This window comes from Asterias rubens, chromosome 19, assembly GCF_902459465.1.
Source record: "Asterias rubens chromosome 19, eAstRub1.3, whole genome shotgun sequence".
Taxonomy (NCBI): domain Eukaryota; kingdom Metazoa; phylum Echinodermata; class Asteroidea; order Forcipulatida; family Asteriidae; genus Asterias; species Asterias rubens.
The window spans coordinates 1,244,338-1,266,019 of NC_047080.1; the positions used below are offsets into that span (position 1 = coordinate 1,244,338).

Consider the following 21,682-nt stretch of genomic DNA (forward strand, 5'->3'; position numbering starts at 1 on the left):
AATTCATAGCTCTTAGTTTATCTTGGTTGCTTTTCCTTTTGAAAGTGCCACAAATAGTTGTCAGGAGGGGAAGAAAATATGTACACATAAAACTGCCGTCGGTCGATATTGTTCGCACACCGAATGAAATAGTCGTTGGGCGCATGGGTCTGATATGGTTTGGTTTTTTTAAATTTGGGCAGAACATCGTTGCAGAAAAGGATAATACTGCAACGCTTACACACGTGAATGGAGGTATTGTAAAAATAATTAGTGTGTTATATTTTATTTGTCATTAAGGGCTGTCGTCTCCCCCTGGGCTTGACTATTTTTATTTTGTACAAAATATCAAAATATAAAAAATTACATCGTTTCAATTATGTTGCATCTAATTCGTGAGAAATATTACATGCAACTTATAATATATAAAAAAAGGCCAGTAAATTTCTTGTATTTACGAAAAAACAACCACCCACTTTATTATTTATTGATCGTTATTTGTGTTATGAATGATTTATTTTTATGCCCACTCGAAACTTTAGTTATAGTTATTACTTTGTATACTTTATAAAAAATATACGGAAATACATAGTTGTGCTTGTGGCAAACATGATTGATACAAAGTTGTGGCATGGGGGAATTTATTCCTGCATGGTTGTGGGTGGTCTGGCCGGAAAATGGCAGAGCTGATTTTGACATCCCTGGCAGTAGTTGCGATAATCGTAACCCTCCATCCTCCGACCGTCGGGAGGATGGAGGGTTACGATTATCGCAACTACCCTGGCAGTGGCTTAACAATATACTTGTTTTTGAAAGTTAAATGCACTCAATCTGTTAAAGATTTTATTTTAAGATAATGTCTACCTGACCAGGTGAGAATTGGGTAGCAAACTTAGCTGACACTTGTTTAGTGACACCCATAATCATAATGCATTTCATTTAATTAAATGTTCTCATTCCTACTGTTTTGTTGTTGTTGCTATTTTCAGGGTTCAACTTGTAGCTAGGGAGTTCCTCCCTCCTGACCTGACTTGACCTGACCTCATCTAGTGTTGTAAAAAGGAGCTGCTCAATTGTTTCATCAGGATTGAGATGAACAAAGATTTTTCTGCATCAAGATGCGGTTTATTGAGAATCCTGAGTTAAGAGAATGGGTGAAAGAAAACTTGTGCAGGACAGTCTTTCAAAAGGTTAGTTGATTAAAAAAAAGAGTTTTCTAAATTGTCTCTTGTACCTCTCCAGACATGTTCAGCTTATTTCATCTTTTTCCCCCAAAGAATGACGTTGAAAACTAGGGGTTTAGGGCTAAGAGTTAAGTTTGATGTAAAATTGTATACAATGGTACACCGGTACAGACTGCCTTCACAGCACAAGTTAGCTCTACCTACAATTTTATAGTTTTGGTTGGTTTTTGTGGGGGGGTTTTCAGGAAAATATAGGGATTTGAAAACTAAAAATTTGTACGTTTGTGTGTTTTTTTACTTTCTAATTACAGGCACATGAGTTGGCTGTGCAAACTGGTTGTGAAGTACTGGTCAAACTACAGGATGGAGCTAACCAATCCGGCCAGTATTATGCCACCAGGGCCCTTCATCTTTTGTACAAAGGGAAAGGATTGACCAAGCAACCATGGGAGGTGACAGTATCAGGGATCACTGGACTTCCAGAAACCGTCTTGGTGGACAAAAGCAGCCAAAGTGATGGATGGAAGGAGGATGGGGGTTCTAAGGAGGATGCAGTGGAGGTTGTGTCGGAAGAGATGACCTCATCTTCATTAAACTTGGGGGACTACCAAGTAACATCTGCTTCAAGTGTCCTCAATGGTCAAAGTGTTTGCTGTGTGGATAATGCCCAAGCTGTAACTAGAACTGAAGAGAGTATAAAGGGATCTGTTATTGTGAAAGAGGAACATGAACTTGGACAGTTTGCAGAGCCCTGCTCCTCGTCAATCCATTCACATAACCATGATTTTGGAATATTTAGAGTACTTTCAGAAAACAAGGGAAGCTTTCCTGATCAGTATCAACCAAATGATGAGTTGAACTCTCTTTGTGATTATAACGGTAATGATAATGAAAGTGGTCTGACTTTAGCCAAGTCTGATGATACAATGAATCAAACTCTGTTCCAAAGTCAAATTTGTGCAGCCTCTGTAGGAACAGATCAAAACCAAACTGAGATTCATTGTGAGGAAACTGAAACAGTAGTGCCAACTCCTAGGCCATACAAGTGTGGAATCTGTAGCAAGACATTTGGTAGTATCCAGATACTGAGCCGGCATGCCCAGATAAACCATGGAATGGACAGGCAAATGAGTTTCTTCTGTGATGTGTGCGGGCAGAGCTACAAGTTGGCACAACATTTACAGCGCCATATGCACATGCATCGCACTGTGATGCCTTACATTTGTTCTGTATGCCATAAGGGTTTCTTCAATGGGACAAGCTTGATCAAACATGAGAAGGTTCACCAAAAATTCAGTGACAAGGTTTGCACAGTATTTCACTGCCAGATCTGTCTAAAATATTTTCCGCAGGTGTCTGAGCTGGATGAACATGCAAAGCAGGTTCATGGAAGCCGAAGATGTGCTTCGGGTGCTCCATCATCTCAGCATGCTTTCCCCACACCAACAACTGATGAAATCACAGAAGGAGACACTCAAGATGTTTTAGAAGAAACCTTTCAAAATGATAACTTTCTCTCCGACACAACTGCCCTGCCTGGCGGTAGTTTAAGACCAGTGTCTCCACAAGTCATTCTTGACTCCTCCGAGAATTCTGGCTCTCCACATTCCAAAACAGAACATAGCAAAAAGAAAGATGACAACCAAGAAACTACCCCTGGTAGCCCCATCAGCAGCATCGCTGATACTTTCAGCAATGCCCCAAACACAAACTCAGGGATTCGTCTGGCCTTTAAAAGAAACATTGGACTGATATCAAGCGGGAGTCAATCCTCCAACTTGTTCAGATTGAATAGACATAATTGCAATATCTGTGGGAAGAGTTACAAGTACAACTTCTCTTTAAAGGAACATCTTCTCACTCATGCCAGTGTGCCTCAGTTTTCTTGTAAGATTTGTGGAACTAAGTTTACCCGAAGACGTCAGTTAAGAGATCACATGTTCCGACACAGTGGATTGTACCCCTACCATTGTGAGATTTGTGGCAAGGGATGTATTCGGCCATCTACACTGAAAAGACACCAGACAGAACGTCATCGGATGCTCAATGAGGAACTTTAATTACAATCATTGTCAAACTCTTCTCTTGTTGTTAAACTCGATGGGCTCAGGTTTTGTTCTTTTTAGTATAGATCTTTATCATGCTGCCTCCATCTTGGTCATGTTCCTTGTATCGAATAACAATAATGAATGCTAATAATCGTTATGCAAATAGGAACCAGACTCTTTTGTTCTTCAAGCCTCGGAATTGTTAGGCCAAGTCGAAACGGCGACTTCGGCTACAACTACGGCTAGATCGCACACGTCTGCTATTCTTCAACACTGGTAGACGCGCTGATCTAGACGTAGCTGTAGCCGAAGTCGTCGTTTCGGACACGGCCTTACATTGATATTAATGGGGACATTGCAAGATGGCTGCACCATGGTAAAGGTCTATTGGGAACAAGATCCTAGTGTGTGATTTCATCTTTGAAGGGTCAAATGCTAGCATGAAAGTGCACTCACAGGTATTATAAAAATCATTGTTGCATTTTAGTCTAAAATCCTACTTAATATTATGGAGTCATATATTTGGTAAAACTAAATCTGAAAACAGTGCTGAAAATGGTGCATGGTTTGTCACATGTACACTGCGCTATTCTGTCAGCTCTACAAATCCTGTGAAAGACATTCAATAATTGTTTTTTAATTTAATGCAAACAACCCCTAGGACCAGATGATACGATTTTTTTTTTTATTTATTCACAAATGTGTGTGACAGTTTATCAGACAGGTAATGAAAAATTTACTCAAAAGTTTTACATCTTTTCCAACATTATTAAGCTATTTAACAAAATGGGCATTTATGATTGCGAATAAAAGAGTAGTAACTCGGTCTTTGGGGCGGTTAAAGCCTTGCAGGTTCGTGGGTGTGTGATAAAGGACATTGACCTTCACCTCTGTCCTTTATTGCACCACCACTACTCTCCCAGTTTTAAGCAACCAGTTGTGACCTTGATGCCACTCTTTTAGTCTCTTGTTTATTTATTTATGTATTTATCAATGTATGTATTAATCAACAGTTTTTTTTTCAGTATTATCAGCTTGTTTCTGATTGGATAGTTCGCTGTTATCAAAAGAGATTGTACGGGTAGTAATTTATCTGTTTCGGGGGGGGGGGGGGGGCCGGCTCCCTTCTTTTTTTTCTTTTACTTGAGGACTGAAATGCAGGGTTCTCAACAATTACATAAAGGTGAAAAAAGTGGGGTTTGGGGTTTTAAATTTCTTCCTTTCTTTTTTTTCGGGTGGGAGGGGGGTGGGTTGGGGTAATTTTGGGTTACAGAAGTTCTCTCTAACTTGTCACTGGGAAAAGCTTTGTAACTGACCAAATTATAAGTGTAGTGCAGCATTATAATTTCTTCTTTCTTGTCCTCTCTATGCTGTTTTCATTGTTTGGCACACTATGGTCTTGTCTTATGACTGGCTCACACACAACTCTCTGTGTATGATGTCACTCTTCCCACCACAAACAAAAGTTCAATGGGTTTACAACAAGGCCAAGGTAGAATTTCTTAAACCAATAAGTGCAGTATTATAAAGTAATGGATTATGTAGCCATCATTTGAATTGGAAATTAATTTGAAAATGAATAAATTAATATATTATACAAAGGTCTCAATTTGTATTGTGGGTTTCTTTTCAATGTAAATACACTAAGAGAAAATGTATTATATTGGCACACAGGCACTAGTAGTGCTAATGTGATGGCATGAAATATTGTATAGTGTGGTTTTAAACAAAATGAGTAAATACTGTTAATAATACAAGTTGTCACACAGAAAAACATGTGTATGCTTTTTATCTAACAAACATCAAATATACAAAACACAACTCAAGATCTTTGCCCCCCCCCCTTAAATGTCTGGTTACCCCATTGAGCAAAAGTGGCCTTGACTTTTCGATTGGAAAGTGTCTCTGTCCTTACTCTATGGTGTGCCAAAGTGGGACTTGTATGAATCGGTGTGCCATAGTCATTAGCAATAATACCTACAGCATGTCTGCTGTATTATGGTGACATTACAGTGGAAAACAGACTTGTGTGGTGTTAAGCTACAGTTATAGTGGCATTTTGACCTTTGGGGTATGGTGTGCGAGTGCCGTGATCGAGCATTGGTAGAAACACTGTACCACGCGCAGGTGTACGGTATACTGCCAAGCTCTAAAATACCATCCAGTCAGAATTCAAGTCCAAAGGTAACCATTCCTTTAGCAGTGAGCAAGATGTTCTTCAAGGGCTCAACAACTTGTCTTCTGTTTCTTAGCTTAGTCTGTGTCCAGATCCACATTTCACATGAGGAGCTGAGTACGGACGTGGACGAGGCCAGAGAGTTTTTGGCAAACTATGGAGCCACGGCTAAGGTGGTGTACTTTGCAAGTTATCTGGCTACCTGGTCATACTCTACTAACATCACCGATTATAACCAGCAAAAAGATGTATGTATTCTTATTTATTCGTTCAAAATGTGTTTTTTACAGATCACAGACTGTCCCTTGCTGTACTATAAGACCATGAAACCCTTGATAAATGTTCATAAAAGAGCTATATAGAGCTTTTATTCCTGGTCGGGGTTGACTGACAGGCACGTTAGATACAAATCTGACATTAGAGATCGCACTGTCTGATTTTTTAAAACTTGTCATATTATATAAAAACTTGTTCAGCTGCTATTGTACCTCTTGAATGCATGCATGACACAGTTTCCAATTTGACCAGGGGTGGATTTCACAAAGGTAGTTCTAACTAAGAGATAGGACCAGTCCTAAGTTAGGACCAGTAACTCATCCTAACTTAGGACCAGTCTTATCTCTTAGCATTGCCTAGGACTAGTCCTAAGTTAGGACTACCTTTGTGAAATCCACCCCAGTCTTGCCTATCAGAAAGTTCATGGAATGCAAGGTCATGTTGACCTATTCAGTCTTGGTTGGCAAACTGGTTTATGGGCAGTTGTGGTTGTGTCGGTGTGTGCCAGTGCATTATCAATCGTGAAAATGGGTGGGATAGCTAGTTCGCACTTATGAATCTTCATATACTGAGTTGATGGGTTTTAAATGAGAAAATAAATTGTTCGGGTTAATTTTTCAGTTGGAAGCCGGACTAGTCGCAGCCGCCTTCGACAGGGAAGCCTATGAGAACGCCACCAAATTTGACGAGACAGGTTTTCCAGATGACATTAAGAGACAACTTAAGAAACTCAAAGACATTGGATCTGCTGCATTGGAGCCTAGCAAAGTTGAAAGGGTAAGATATATTGCATTAACTACGTGGGTTTTTGTATACTTGTTTTCAACTTCATCTCCTATTAAAATTGTGATCAGAACCCGGGACTAACTTTCAGGGTCCGGGCAGGCATTATTTCCACACAAAAAGGATTTCCCCTTTCATTTTGTGTCAAGGGCAAAAGAGCAAGGTCGCTTGACTTTATTCGGACAAAGTGAAACTCAAGTCCAATCAAAATGGACAAGAAAAAGTGGGGCGATTTCAACTGGTGTTGTTTCACTTCTCAAAAAATTGCTTCAACTGTACCGTAATTTAGTGTTCACTTTCTCAATGGTATCTGTTTTTTATAGTACAATGAATTGACCAGCACCATGTCTGGAAATTACGGCTCTGCTTCGGTATGTCGACCGGATAATTCAAATGAATGCCTACAGATAGAACCCGGTATGCCCACAGTAACTAATACTTCCTTTATATAATTATTAATTTTTGTATAATTTAAAGGCAGTGGACACTGTTGGTAATTACTCAAAATAATTATTAGTATAGAACCTTTCTTCATGACGAGTAATGGGGAGAGGTTGATGGTCTTAAACATTGTGAGAAACGGCTCCCTCTGAAGTGCCATAGTTTTCGAGAAGAAGTAATTTTCCACGAATTTGATTTCGAGACCTCAGATTTAGAACTTGAGGTCTCTAAATCAACCATCTAAACGCACACAACTTCGTGTGACAGGGGTGTTTTTCTTCTTCATTATTATCTCGCAAGTTCGATGACCGATTGAGCTCAAATTTTCACAGGTTTGTTATTTTATGCATATGTTGAGATACAGCAACTGTGAACGCTAGTCTTTGACAATTACCAATAGTGTCCACTGCCTTTAACAACAATGGGTCACATTGGGAACTTTCCATAACACGTGTTTTCAAATTTTAATTGCATGATGCTTTCTTATCAGGTTTGGGTAAAGTCATGGCTACCTCTGAAGACTGGGAAGAGCTATTGTGGGCCTGGCAAGGATTCCGAGATGAAGTCGGGATACCAAACAAACCACTCTACAGAGAGTATGTGGCACTGGCCAATGAAGCTTCTCGTCTCAACGGTACGTTTAGGCCGCGTCCAAAATGGCCGTTATGGCTACGGCTACTGTTGCTCAGGATATTATAGTCCTAGCGGCCTTATACTTTCGTATTATACTACAGTATCTGTGTACAGAGGAAGGGCTACTCAGGAGGTTGCTTTTACATGTACATGTAGTTCAAAGCCCGCGGTGACTCGAAGTAAAGGAAGAAATGTTCACTCTAGACTTATATGAAGAGCATTTTGCAGAGCACTGCTAGCTTTATTATAATGATCTCCGTTGCTGTTTTGGGGGCAACGATGACACTAAATATCCACCGGGAAAGTAAGGTATCTTGCAATGATATAATTGATTTATGCACACAATTGCGATTTACTAAAATAATGTGTATTTCATTCTAGGTTTTTCTGACATGGGCGATTACTGGAGATCTGAGTACGGGGGTGATACCATTGCGCAAGCGTATGAGCTTTATAATCAGATCCTACCATTGTACAAGCAGCTTCATGCCTACGTCAGACGCATCATGAATACCAAACACAGCGATCACGTGGATCTAACTGGACGTATCCCAGGCAACCTACTCGGTGGATATGGCTAACATTTTTATTTTCATCATAAAGAACATAATATGTTTGTAAAGTAAAAGATGTCCAATTATCCATCTCAGTTGAAGCATTTCAACGAACTAAATAAAATGATTCGTTGTGCTATCTTGTGCAATAATGTATCATTGCTGCACAAAGTATACCGTAACCGGTATTAATCTAACCTATTTAGGTTCCCGATAGGCGACATTTTTCAAGCAACAACTGGGTTCGGCTTAGAGCCGTAACCAGCCTTTTTCTCGCAAGGTATTTTAATGTTGAGATCTTGACAAGTCACGCGGAAATTATGTTCTGAATAAACGAAATCACAAACAAGGAATATTTCCTTTAGCCTATAATAAATGTGTCATTTACAATCCATCTAGCTTGCGATTTATTTTTATTAAGGGCACTTTTGTGAACTATTGTTTGAAGTGAACTTATCTGCTTTGTTTACAGGAGACATGTGGGGTCGCTTCTGGGGCAACATCTACAAACAAGTTGTTCCTTATCAAGACGCCCCAAATATTGACGCCACGGACTCCCTTAGGGCAAAGGTAGTGATTGTAGCATTAATAATACCCTCTTGGGATAGGTTCCAATAAGAGTATGGTAAGACCCCAATTAAGATATATAAAATGAGCGATAAAGTCTTCACATTTTGCTGGCTGTTTACAACGGGAAGTCATTCTATAGCTGAAGTTCGGCTTACACGCAAAAGGACAGTAAAAGGTTTTGTTTCTTTTTCTTTTTAGAATATCACTCCACTCCAGATGTTTCAAATGGGCGATGACTTCTTTGCTTCTTGCGGATTGTCGAGAGTTAATGAAAAATTCTGGATTAATTCCATGATCGAAAAGCCAACAGACGGCAGGCAAGTCGTGTGCCACCCATCAGCCTGGGATATGCAGAGTGGCGATGATTTTAGGCAAGTAACCGGGCATTTGTAATACCGGTGTTTGGTTCACCTGCAAACTATTCGAAATGAACAATTAAAGGTCCTCGGACAAGAAATCTACAAACTCCCCGGTATTGTCCCGATGGGCTGAGTCATCATCTGACCCTAACAAGGAAAGATGGGACTTTGACTCAAATTCGGAATTTTGACCCATTTTTGGTCCATTTCGACGGTCATTTGACACAGTGACGGGTTACACTGACCCAGTATAGGGTCATGCCCATGGTACCCAGATGCGCGTCATTCTGACCCGAATTGTTGTAGAGTTAATAAAGGAATAAAAAGTGTCACAACACTGACCATTTATTGGCCTAGTGTAACTCTAAAAGGATAACCTTTGTAAAGGATTTTCATTGTTCTTGTTCAGTATAGGATCAAGATGTGTACAGAGGTTACAATGGAGTATTTTCAAATCATCCACCATGAGCTTGGGCACACTCAATATGGTATGCAGTATAACGATCTGCCTTTCTTGTTCCATGACGGAGCAAACGGGGCCTTCCACGAGGCCGTGGGCGAAGTGATGTCATTGTCCGTTTCCACGCCTGCGCACTTGTCCCATCCGGATATCGATCTCTTGGACGCCGCAGGGACTGATTTTGGCAAAGGTAAAGTTATTTAAAACCAATGTGTGTTAGCACGTATATTATGTAGGCCCACTTTCCAAATCAAAGCTCTCACGAAAAAAATAAGAGTGCAGGCCGTGCAACAAAAACCCTCGCCTACGGCTCGGGCCTTTATCACACAGCCTGCCGGTTTTAAACGGCCGTTTAAGGATCGTCACTACCCTTTGATTTCCCTTATTTATTGTTTTCGGTGTTAAATTTGCATCGGGGAAAAAAACGTTTTGTTTTAGGCCCTACCCACGCGTGTTTGAATTTGTAAGGCATCCATTTCATAAATAACATTAACGAGAGATACTTTTGTTTATGATATTAAATAAGTATTGATGTTGTCAGAATTTTAAAGTTGAAATAAAACACTACCGAAAACCTCATTTCAAAAACATTGTATAACCTTTTAGAGACGGATATCAACTTTCTACTGAAGACAGCGTTGAATACAATTGGTACCCTGCCCTTCAGCCTCGCTTTGGATCAATGGCGATGGGATGTATTCGCTGGTAACGTCACTGAGGATAAATGGATGGAAAGATGGTGGCAACTCAAGTGAGTCGAGTGTTCTGATCTTCTTGAATGTTCTTATATTTAGTAAAATCATTCGGTCCGTAATAAAGCGATTTCCCTCGACATTGCACTGTGTGTTTGAGGAAAATAACAAAATAGGTTTTTGCTAATAAAACAGTTGCTTGCAGTGTAGGGCCTACGCACTTGTCCACCATAATACATTAACTGACATAAACTGTTGAAGTTTGGGATCGACCGGCTATCTGGGTCACAATAAAATAGTGGGGGAAAACGATTACACATTTTTGCATAACATCGATTTACAACAAAATTAGTAAAACGCTGACAATAAAACGGGAAATTAGTTTGATTTACTTCTCATCAAATATTTCAGAATATAAAGGAATGTTTTGTTCTATCATCATCATTTACCGTGTAGGTTTTATGTAAATGTTTTGTTCTAACCAATTCTGTAATTTCCTTAAAGCCTCTTGGTTATTATGTTTCATTATCCAGGCAGGACCTTAGTGGTGTAAAGGCTCCAGTGACACGGACAGAGAATGACTTCGATCCTGGTGCAAAGTACCACTTTCTGGTCGATTACCCGTTCATTGGGTAAAACAGCAGTTAATGTTTTATTAAATAATAGTTTGGATGAAATATTGGCAGACCTCAAATCTTAAAACCCTCCCAATTTTGGCAGAGCCTTCTGACCTCCCCTAAGTTCAATCATCCAAAAGGGGTTAGGTTGGTTTGTTAAATGTCACCATTGAAGGTTTTCTTCATTCGCTTTTCTCAAACACTAACATCTGCCTAACTTATCAATACTAAGTCAGCACTACAGGAATATCTAAGGTTTGTTTCTACGATTACAGTGTGGGGGAATTTAACGGGGTAAATGTTTCATGATTCTGTAAAACGTTTGGAACTAAAAGTGGGTGAATTTTTATGAATGTCATTTTCTTCTTTTCTTAAAAGCTATTTCATCCGTACGATCATCCAGTTCCAGTTCCAGAAAGCGATGTGTGACGCAGCGGGACATACGGGACCTCTACATCGATGTGACTTCTACAAGTCGCAGGAGGCAGGACAGAAACTCAAGTAAACCATCATTATTTTCCCCCACATTTTCAAATATTCTAATCATTCAGTCTTTGACCCATCCATGGAATAAAATAACTTGTATTTGGTTGTAATTTTGTGTTGGGTTTAAATATTTATCTTAACAATAAATGATTTTTAATAATTATTTTCAGAGCTATGCTGAGTTTGGGATCAAGCAAGCCCTGGCCAGATGCAATGGAAGCCATTACAGGTCAAAGGTTAATGACAGCAGACGCCATCAACGCCTACTTTGCGCCATTGAAGACATGGCTCGAAGAGACCAACGAGAAGAATGGAGAGAAAATTGGATGGGAGACTCAGGGTAAGTTGTCAGTCAATCCCTTTAATTTTCAAGACGTTACAATGTTTTATGCACTGCATTCACTTGTTCGTCGAATTTGTTTTTATTTTGCTAGCCATAGTAGGACGATATCTCGAGTCAAACCTGGGCTAGTGTTTTGCTATCATGTTAAAACTACCAGTGTCAAATGTTTTTAATTTGTTTTTACAACTTCAAATTGTTAAAAGCAAATGCAACCGTCCACGTGCACAGATTATTATTCAAATCGTTCGTTCAAACCGTCAATGCTTTGTACTCTGTTGGCTTTCACAGATCCTGGTACGGATTCAGCTAATTCCGAAGCGACGATGTCGCTGTTTTTGCTGCTACTGTGTTTGGTAGTAGCTACACGGTTCATCCGAAAATAGTTGGTATACACTCAATGGAAATATCGGGGTCGGTCCTTAGATTTAACATAAGTCATAGAGGTACTCTGATCAAATCTCCGATGTTTACCGAAACAAGTTCGGTGAGCCAGCAAGCACTCTTCCATTTAAATGTAAGAACTTATATGAAGTCTTAAATTTACAAACAATTATTAAACTTGAAGGAGACATAATGGTTTGAACAAAGAGAACATGATTAGTAAAGGAAACATGGTACTGATATTAAAGGTGAATGTATTTTATTCAAAATTAAGAAGAGAAGTACTTATAGTTTTAAACTGTTCACTGTCCAATACGATCAGCACACTCTATTCGACTTGGGAAAAAAAGCGATCCTGATTCAAAAGCTTAGATTCATCTTAACCTGTGTACCAATCCTAATTGCTGAGCAAAGTGTGACATGACAATAGAAATAACTTTGTGGTGATATTGTCAACCCAACAAAACAATCTTATTTTGTTTCCCATTTTCTGACGCTTTTTTGTTTATTCTCGAAATAATTTGTTTCTCTTATGAGGTTTGAAGCTTGGTTCGAATGTGTTTTAAAAAGATATAATGTGATAAAACGATAGATCTTCAAGGACTTGCCTGTAGCAAGTCCAATCCAGTTTGAGCTGCCCTAATTACCACTGAATATAACTGTGTTATTCACTAGACATCTTTAAGTTACCTTTAAGTTTAAACTGAACATAACGGATTATACAATGATTTTCTGCGATGCTTTGAATTGCATTGTAAAATATTTTAGTTACGCATGTGATGGCTGAATTCCGCAAACCATGTCCTTTTGTAATAATTGATTTGAAAACAGTTGCACAAATAAGTTTAGTTAGTAACAAGTTTCCCCCCAGAGAAAATTTTAAATATGACATCACGTATCCATGGCAACAGATTTTGAAATGTCCATATCACCTGTTGATGAACCTGTACAGGTAGCGCCCTCTATAGGTCACCTTTTGCCAGATGATATGATCTCGCCAATTCTACCCAGAATGCTGGCAAGGAGGTCAAATGTGTACTTGGCAGACTGGAGGACCTAAGAAAAAAGTTAAACTAAATTATTACTTGAGAAAATAAAGTTAGCTGTAGCAAACTGCTTATCAACCAAAATGACCTACGGTACAAAAGCAAACAATATAACTTATAAGTGCAATGGGTTCTTTTGTATCATGAGAACAACTGAAATAATAGTTCCCAGGTTTAAATTGTGGAAACACTCTTTTGTTTTGTAAACCGTAAGACGATACACAGGAAACTTTAGAGTGTACGCCAAGTAAGTTAAATGCTTACCTTGTATTGCTCTGCAGGGGGCATCTGAGGTAGATCCTGACCTCCAACATTTAGTTTCACCGTCATCTGTTTTTTCTCTGATACAGCTGTAATCAGAAACACATTTGTTGATCAGGAATGCTATATGAAACCTAGTTAGGGTTAGGGTAGGTCCAAACAATTGAACACAAACTAGACTTGTTCAGTCTAATGAGAGCCTACCTTGTCGTACTTCTGCCTGAGTTGCTTTCATCTTAAGATCATAATGAGCCTTGGACATATCTAGGCATGTATGAAGAGGTTGGAGGTAGGTGGTCTGTAGCCAGTCTACCCGGGACCAGATTCCAGTTGCATTCTTATCTGGTGTGTCTCGTAGAAACAAGTAGCGAAGGAAATTCAAGGCACCCATATGCCTACAAACAAATCAGAAGGAAACATTTTTATCTGAAGAATTCGCATGTCATTAATTGAAAGCAACCTTTCTGAATCCATCGAAATTGTATTTGTGATATTGAACTCAAAAGATGAAACAAAATACACTATGAGTTATTTTAGAAGAGCAGCCATTTTGATTTATTAAACTTTAACCATGTCTTATATATTGGCATCAGCAGTGGCTTTGGCTAGAACATGTAGTAATACAGTAAACTCCTATTCTTCATTGTAGTCATTACAGCCAAAATACGTAGCCGCAGCCATTGTCATTTGAAGTAGTACAACTCCATTAAATTAAATAATCTGTTTGAGGAAATCCTGTGAATTTGAATGTCTTTACTGGCTGAATATAATCCCGGTTTTCAAATAATGAAAACAATATAAAAGTATTGTGTACTTACTTGTCTGCTTCATGCAGTAAATCCGACTGGATTCCTTCGTCCAACTTGAAGATGATTGTGAACAATTTATGAATGTGGCATCCACCAAACCATTCATTGCTCGATTCACTCTGAAATGAAACCATGTTACTGTTACTCACAACTGCAAGATGGACCACAATTATGTACAATAATTTTCAAAGATGTGCCATCTTATACGGTGAGGTTTGCGGTAACACCATGTAAGTACTATCTCTAAATGAGTTGGGGCGGTTCTAAAAAGAACCGTTGGTTTTAACTTGATGTTTCAATCAGTATGCTCTGATTGTCTTCTGGAGAAAACAAAATAATTAACAAATAAATTTATCCAACCAAAAGTATCAAAAATGAGGCTGGGAGGAAAAAAATAGTCTGGTCCCTTTGTAGGAAATGGTTATCAACCATCTTGATCATATTGTGTACTAGAAACCGGACTGGAATTATGTAGTTTACATTTTCTGATTATTGATTGCTGTACAAGAGAATGAACGTATGTATGTATGAATGATGTCCATTCATTTTAGCAGCTCATATTTGTATAAAATAAATTTCTATAAGTCAAGAGGATTCCAAGTACTGACTTCCAGTAATTATTTGTACCTGCAATGAGCAGTGGACATAATCTTTGATTTTCCCGATGAGCATTCCTCGTACACCTGAATGTTCGGAGCTTAGTAGGAGGGATCGTAGTATGTGGTAACGACCTTTCCAATTAAAACAATCTATGTAGGAAGGCAGGATGGAGACAGCTTTTCTTCTCTGATGAAAAAAAAGATGACGGGTAAGAATGAGTTGTTAAAATAGAATTGTTAAATCTCTGACAAAACTTTGCATTTTTCTTCTGCAAATAGATATTTGACATTAACCAATTTCCCCAACATTATTTAATATTATTTTGAGATAAAGATTTATAGTGATCATATGTATTTTGTTTGAGTAATAAACAGAAACAAAAGTTGCAAAATAACCTTCTAGGTTATACTGAGCCAACTTCTCATTTCACGATGGATGACTAGAACAACATTTTGTCGTCTAGTTACTGAATCACAATTTATTTATTTGTGTTCAATTTATAATCATAGATGTTAAATCAATGTTTGTAAATAAGAGATTGGCTCTTGCTATCTTGGTATTTATATCCCCTTGTGTGAGCTTTGCCAAGTTCCCTCGTCGAAAGATTATAAAAACAAGCAAACAAACAAACACTGTCTGATGAAACACCTGTTGTTTAAACACCTGTAAATACTTACAATTGACTTTGAAGGGCACATGACCATGATTTGTACTAAACACTGTGGGACAAGTAGCAAGTTCTGCCTTGTGTCAATGAGGCTGGAATCCAGTGATTGATCATCTAGACTCTTCACCAGCGACGAAAGAAGCTCCTACACCAAAATAAATTTGTAAGTTTGTAAATGTTGCATACTAAGAAAATAATACTTGTCAAGACTCATAACTCGGCTAAACATCAACATTGATATCTCTGAAACAACTTTGAAGTTGAACTTGGTTTGCAGATGGACAAAATTGACCTAGGTTTTTCTCCCACATCTAAAGCTGAAACTTCCTTCCTTGTCTTCCCTCCAATGGCTTCTTAGCTAGTATAGTGAATAAGTTTGCTTTTTTGAGAATCCTTGACTTCAATGAAATGAAAGATTTATCAGACAGTAAATACTTACAAGGCCCTTAAAGATAATAGATTCCTCCGGTCGTCTCAGCATTCCCTCAACATATGGCATTATCATCTCCAGCATATAGACTGCACTGCAGAGAAACAACATAGAATTCATCGATCAACAGTTCACAGAATGTGAATATGAGGGCACAGAAAAAGATCAACAACTGCAGAATTTTGAAATTAGGATTTGAAACTTTGCATAGTGGAAGTATATCTAAGAGATGTTTGCAGTAACACCATGTGAAGTCGTGTTTGTTCTGAAAAGAACCGGTGGTTAACGACCCAGGGGTGGATTTCACAAAGGTAGTCCTAATTTAGGACTAGTCCTAGGCAATGCTAAGAGATGGGACTGGTCCTAAGTTAGGACCAGTCCACAAAGGTAGTCCTAACTTAGGACTAGTCCTAGGCAATGCTAAGAGATAGGACTGGTCCTAAGTTAGGACCAGTAACTCATCCTAACTTAGGACAGTCCAATCTCTTAGCATTGCCTAGGACTAGTCCTAAGTTAGGACTACCTTTGTGAAATCCACCCCTGGATATGCAAACCACCACTTCTTTTCAGAACCAACACTACTCAAAAAGAGATATCCACATGGTGTTACTTCAAACCTCCTTCATTTTTAAAAGTTATTAGAGTAGATTGATTTCATACCTGTATATACTTGGCATACGGTTTGTCTCATATCCCTCTACTAGGAGCATATAAGCAAAGCAGCCAAGACCAAGAACAGGGAGGGTCTTAACTTCATCCTCCTCCTCCTCCCCATCATCCTGATCATCTTGCTTTTTCTTCTTTGCTTTTCTTAGATGCTGCTCTTCTAATGTGTCTAGATTCAGAGCATGTTGGTTGGCGTATAGAAGCAGGCTCATGAAACTGCATCCCATGGAATCTAAAAAGAACTGTTCAACATTGATTGCTATTTGAGAAGTTTCCATCCATGCTATCTTTCTACTCATACACAAGGTCGGTGTACACATTCTTAGTGAATATCCTTAAGTCAGAATATCATAAGAGGTTATTGACCAGTGTCCAGTTTGATAGAGTTGTTTAAGCAAAAACTATACCGCTTAAACCATTTCTGCTAAACAAAAGATTGCCCATGTCCGAGCTATGGCTACTGCTTGTATACACGAGCAGTATAAATTGTATATTATATACATTGTGCAATGTTGTTACCCTCAGCTTTACAAAGTAGGCAATGATTTTCCCCTTTGTTCCAAGTAACTCACCATACACTGTTCAGCAGAGGTCTTGCTTATTGAGTGCTCCTCATTTCTGAGCGCAAGTCTTTCTCGAGCTTCTTCATCCATTCCTTCCAATTCATTCATTTCCTCTTTCTCATCTTCATCTGCATCATCACTGTACTTGAACTCCATCTCAACGAGAGGATGCTCGAGAAGATTCAACACACTGTCAACAAAAATTATCCTTTGAAATGTTTTTTTTTCCAACACATGCACAAAGAACGCGATGGTCTGCTGACTCATTCAGAAAGAAGATACCCAATTGTTTCGTACTATAGGAACATCTCCTGCAAGTTTTACGGAAACACAATCTTGGGGTCAACAAGTGTTTATAGACTGATCGACCACAGTGAGAGAATATTTCACAAGAAATTTGAAAAGCCAGCTTTTAATAGAATATTTGTTTAAATTGTACACTCACAATTTCATTATCTCTGTTCTTGTGCCTTCAATTTCAGTAATTTCCTGAAAAGAAAAAAAACAGTTTTTTAGAAAATATATAAATTGGCAAACACAACATTAACACACTCAAAAGCTTTTTGTCTAAAGTCAGCTCCAAGGTCTTTACAGCTGTTTTCCTGAGGGTCTGCTTCTGATCTTACTTTGGCCTTCCCTAGGATCAACCCTTGGGTCTGCCAAGGGGTTTGTTGAGGATTCTGACAAGCCATTCTCACCTTTAAAGTGTACCTTTCAATTTCCTTCTTGTCAAACACCTGCTGAACATCCCAAACTATTGGCATAAGGAACTCCAACAGCCCCACCAAGGTTGTCTCAACCTTTGAGAAGTCTGGATCTTGGCTTAGTAGTCTCCTCTCCATTACACCCATTCCATTGACGCTGGGTACCTTCAGGACCTCCATATGGGTATACAGGGTGGATAGTAACTGTTTGTAGTACAGAGGTTTGGACAGGCCCAGACGTCTCATTACTTCAAAAGTGAAAATACAAAACTTGTTGTTCAATTATTTTAGAGTGACTACTTCAATCAACTCAACAAGAATTTTTAAATTTTGCCTTCTTTAACAATGGAAAAGCACTGACAATACAAACTGTCTGAAAAGATTTACAAATAAACTTACTGCAACATTCACTTTTGCAAATTATTACTTACAATTCAATATAATATTCACTCTTTTAACCCTCCAATTGTTTGACTGTTAAATACCATCCACTATAGTTCTTTAAAATAGATAATTTATTAAATCAATTGATGAATGTATCTACACAGTTTACACAGTAAATTCTGTACACAATTGTGCCTACATGCACAGCCTGTAGAGTTGAATGGTTTAACCACTTCCTCCATGGTTTAACAGTGGAGGAGCTATTCAGATTCTGAACTAAGAACACTGAGCTATGCAGAATTGAAATTCAAAAGCTCCAAACACAGCCAGCCTTGTAACAACTGCTATTGCCATTGTGATGGTACGGTTATCTTTTAGTCAGTTTGCTGGGCTTAAAAGGAGTGTTGAGTAAGTTACCTGTCTGCAATGGTCTCAAGAAATCAACAACAGTGTCTAGGAATCGATTCACCTGTTCCAACAATCCAATGAACATCTCTTTGGGACTACCAAGCTGTACGGGGGAAAATAAATCAAAACAAATAACAACTTTGAATGTCATTTGGAGAAGCAAAGTCGTTACATTGTATAGAACCGAAACTCACACAGTTTCAGCAGTTTCTGCGAAGGGCAGGTACAGCCTAAAGTTGTTTAAGTCCTTGCTCACCCTTTCTTATTCATCCAAACAACTAGTGAACAAGAAACTCACAGAAATTCATGTCAAAATTTAGGCTTCCAAAACAATATGATTCGCACTTGTATAAGTCAATTTCCATCAGCAATACCCTAAGCTGCAGGGCTAACATAATCACAGGAGTTAAAAGATTCACAACAATGTGAGACTTTTAGCACGCTTGGTGGCAGCAGACTTACCAGGTAACATCCATTGTTCTCGGTCATTTGCGCGCGCTCAGAACTACGCAAACAATAGACATTTACCTGGTAAGTTTGCTGCCACCTGGTGTCCCAAAGTCTCCCATTATGACTTGCTGGACATCTTATGATTTACAATACCTCTGCAAGACGGGTGATTATCTCAATGCAGTTTCTATACATCTCATCATTCTGTTCTTTCTCAGATAGATGAGGACAAACAAGAGGTAGAAGATCCCATGCTATGTACTCCACCAAACCCTGAAGATCAAGGAATCATTGAAAACAAAAGTACAACAAGATTTATGATTTAATCTATGTTCAATTTGCATCGGGGTTAAAGAATAGTCATTTGGGTTTTTATCCATTATGCACTGTTGTGTTTTAGCACTGTATACTCAGTTCTTACACGAGTTCTGTGGAAAAAAATTAATGATGCATCGAGATAAAGAGTTTTATTGTTTATTAATTAAGCGCTGTACACTCAGTACTTTCCTGAGTTCTGTGAAAAAAATCCACAGGCATATCACTTGGGCCCCTGGTTGGGGACTCAAACCACGACCTACATGTATGTCAGGCTGGAGCAGATGTCTTACCTAGTATTCAAACTGCCTCTAGCCACCAAGCCAGCTCAAGTCTAGCTGTAAGGACATCTGAGACATGGCAGCCATATGCCTGTGAATATTTTTCACAGGACGCAGGGAAAGTACCAAGTATACAGTGGTACATGCAGTGAAGGTCAAAACTCAAAATAGGAAGATATAGGAGCCAAGTATAAACAAATTACTTTCTTACAAATACATAGTGTACTGACCTTAAATTCTTCATCACAGATGATATCCTTGAGTTTATGAGAATTTCCTTGATCCATACACTCCTTGACGGACGATAAGACGATGAATGTGTCTTCATGGCGGCTTTTCAATGACTGCACAGACAACCCTCTCTAGAAAGTGACAAAAAACAAAACATCATTTTTACTCCATGTGGAATTGTTATAAAAACATGGGCTCCATGGGTGCAACATTCCTTTCAACAGAACAAAACCCAAAACTAAGAAGTAAGATAATAATCTTCTTACAATACTTTTATGTTTAAATTGTTTCAGTTTCTTAAACTAATAAATATCCTCTAGAGTCCAAGAGTTGTCTACAAAAAACAAGGATGCTAAAAGAAATCAAAATAAAACTCTTCTTAATTTTTTTAGTAAAACTTTACTTTCTTTTCTTTTACTAAAAAAAAAGTATATATACATGTATAGGGCCTAACTGATGTATGCCGATTTATTAATGTTCTTATCTAATAGTGTCTGAGTCTGACTGCTAAATCAAACTGAAACTGTTATTTTTTAAAGCAAAGTTTTACTTTCTTTTCTTTACTAAAATCTAAATTCTAAAAAAGTATTATAATAGTTATACTGTATCTGCCGATTTATATTAATGTTCTCATCTTGTGTCTGACTGCTATGTATTGTTATTAATGTCTATAAAAAGCTAGTAGTACTAACACAACAGCACAGTTTGATGATTATAAATATAATGCATGTTCTTTGGTGGATTCTGTGTATGTATGATTATGAATCAAAATGTATTCGTCCGTCCGGAATCTGGGCAACATGTCTATTTTAGTGCTATACACAATGAGATGAGAGCGATGGTTACAACTTGAATAACTCTACATCACCTGATAAATTATGCCACTTTGTAATAGAAAATACCAAACAGCGATCCGTTAAATAACGTCAAAATAACTTACGAAACCTTCGACGGAATTCGTCAACATGTTGACAATCGCAGTTGTACCGAATTAAGTCAATTGAGGGCGCCCTTCTCGGATTTTGAGGCTGGAGCAAGCTCGAGCTGTCACGAGCTAGCTGAGCGCGTCGGGGGGGTGACCCCGCCCACCTCCCTGAAACCATGGAGCAATAGTTTATTGCTCCATGCTGAAACCATAGTATGGCCTAACATTTAGTTATGATCCTGAGGAAACCGAACAGCCTTTATATTTGCAGAACTATCCATGTGACAGGGAGTTCAGCCACAAGGCCTACTAAAACATGCTAAAACTAAATCATGAGCTGCAATAATTACCACCTCATCTTCCTAGATGGTGATGAGGCGTAGCCAACATGAAGATGAAGCAGACGGGCGCCAGCATGAATTTTTCTAGACTTGTGATCCTTCCAGCAATTACACTGAGTGATACCTACCACTGTAATTTGGGGGGGGGGGGGGCTGCGAAATTGAAGCCATCATCAGGCAAAACAGTCACGTGTTCAAGTGGTTAGACTGCAGAACTTGCAATCACAAGAATGTGGGTTCGAATCCCCCAGCTAATCGCTGATTTCACAATGACTAGAATAATATATTGTCGTCTAGTTACTGAAACACAATTTCTTGATTTGTGCACTTCATAATCATAGACGTTAAACCAATAATAGTATGAGAGAGATTGGCTGTTGTCAACTTGGTGTTTATATCCCCTTGTGGGAGTTTGCCGAGTTCCCTTGATGGGAAGATCATCTATTACACACCAAAACCAACTGAAACCCAATACTTTTACCCTCCGCTGTGTCACAGTTACTTTTTGACCTCACACCAAGTCTGCTTTTCATTAAAAGCTTTGGGACCAGATGATCATTATTAAAAAATTACTGGTGTGGAAAATTTAATTATGGCACCATTGAGATACGAAAGACGA

At 38.6% G+C, this 21,682-nt stretch overlaps 3 protein-coding genes across 3 annotated transcripts; 2 read left to right on the forward strand and 1 right to left on the reverse strand.

Moving 5' to 3' along the window:
- The first annotated feature begins 146 nt into the window (after positions 1-146).
- LOC117303519 (zinc finger protein 287-like) lies at positions 147-4,799 on the forward strand. The gene is made up of 3 exons (XM_033787744.1): positions 147-234; positions 969-1,169; positions 1,475-4,799. Exons 2-3 carry the CDS (start codon positions 1,098-1,100, stop codon positions 3,221-3,223), a joined length of 1,821 nt encoding a protein of 606 aa, XP_033643635.1. The 5' UTR covers positions 147-234; positions 969-1,097; the 3' UTR covers positions 3,224-4,799.
- A 539-nt stretch (positions 4,800-5,338) lies between these two features.
- LOC117303241 (angiotensin-converting enzyme-like) lies at positions 5,339-11,995 on the forward strand. Its single transcript, XM_033787390.1, has 13 exons — positions 5,339-5,635; positions 6,285-6,440; positions 6,770-6,863; positions 7,378-7,521; positions 7,902-8,087; positions 8,547-8,644; positions 8,843-9,015; positions 9,418-9,653; positions 10,070-10,214; positions 10,689-10,787; positions 11,151-11,273; positions 11,429-11,598; positions 11,890-11,995. The coding sequence occupies exons 1-13, from the start codon at positions 5,423-5,425 to the stop codon at positions 11,982-11,984; spliced, it is 1,932 nt and encodes a 643-aa protein (XP_033643281.1). The 5' UTR covers positions 5,339-5,422; the 3' UTR covers positions 11,985-11,995.
- On the reverse strand, positions 11,996-20,775 carry LOC117303240 (glomulin-like). Its single transcript, XM_033787389.1, has 15 exons — positions 20,738-20,775; positions 19,797-19,928; positions 19,124-19,243; positions 18,530-18,623; positions 17,723-17,976; positions 17,470-17,513; positions 17,034-17,214; positions 16,456-16,703; positions 15,805-15,889; positions 15,376-15,510; positions 14,726-14,884; positions 14,108-14,217; positions 13,494-13,684; positions 13,293-13,378; positions 11,996-13,038 (listed from the first exon to the last, which is right to left on the reverse strand). The coding sequence occupies exons 1-15, from the start codon at positions 20,762-20,764 to the stop codon at positions 12,952-12,954; spliced, it is 1,953 nt and encodes a 650-aa protein (XP_033643280.1). The 5' UTR covers positions 20,765-20,775; the 3' UTR covers positions 11,996-12,951.
- Positions 20,776-21,682: the final 907 nt, after the last annotated feature.

Bases quoted from the DNA above. Each gene is read 5' to 3' on its own strand.
- LOC117303241 (XM_033787390.1), top strand. From the start codon at position 5,423: ATGTTCTTCAAGGGCTCAACAACTTGTCTTCTGTTTCTTAGCTTAGTC. The intron at 10,788-11,150 runs GTAAAACAGCAG...TTTTCTTAAAAG, and splicing joins GTCGATTACCCGTTCATTGG to CTATTTCATCCGTACGATCA. The intron at 11,599-11,889 runs GTAAGTTGTCAG...TGGCTTTCACAG, and splicing joins AATTGGATGGGAGACTCAGG to ATCCTGGTACGGATTCAGCT.
- LOC117303519 (XM_033787744.1), top strand. From the start codon at position 1,098: ATGCGGTTTATTGAGAATCCTGAGTTAAGAGAATGGGTGAAAGAAAAC. The intron at 1,170-1,474 runs GTTAGTTGATTA...TTCTAATTACAG, and splicing joins GCAGGACAGTCTTTCAAAAG to GCACATGAGTTGGCTGTGCA.
- LOC117303240 (XM_033787389.1), bottom strand. From the start codon at position 20,764: ATGTTGACGAATTCCGTCGAAGGTTTC. The intron at 13,685-14,107 runs GTAAGTACACAA...ATTTGTTTGTAG, and splicing joins TTACTGCATGAAGCAGACAA to GCATATGGGTGCCTTGAATT. The intron at 13,039-13,292 runs GTAAGCATTTAA...CTTTTTTCTTAG, and splicing joins CCCCTGCAGAGCAATACAAG to GTCCTCCAGTCTGCCAAGTA.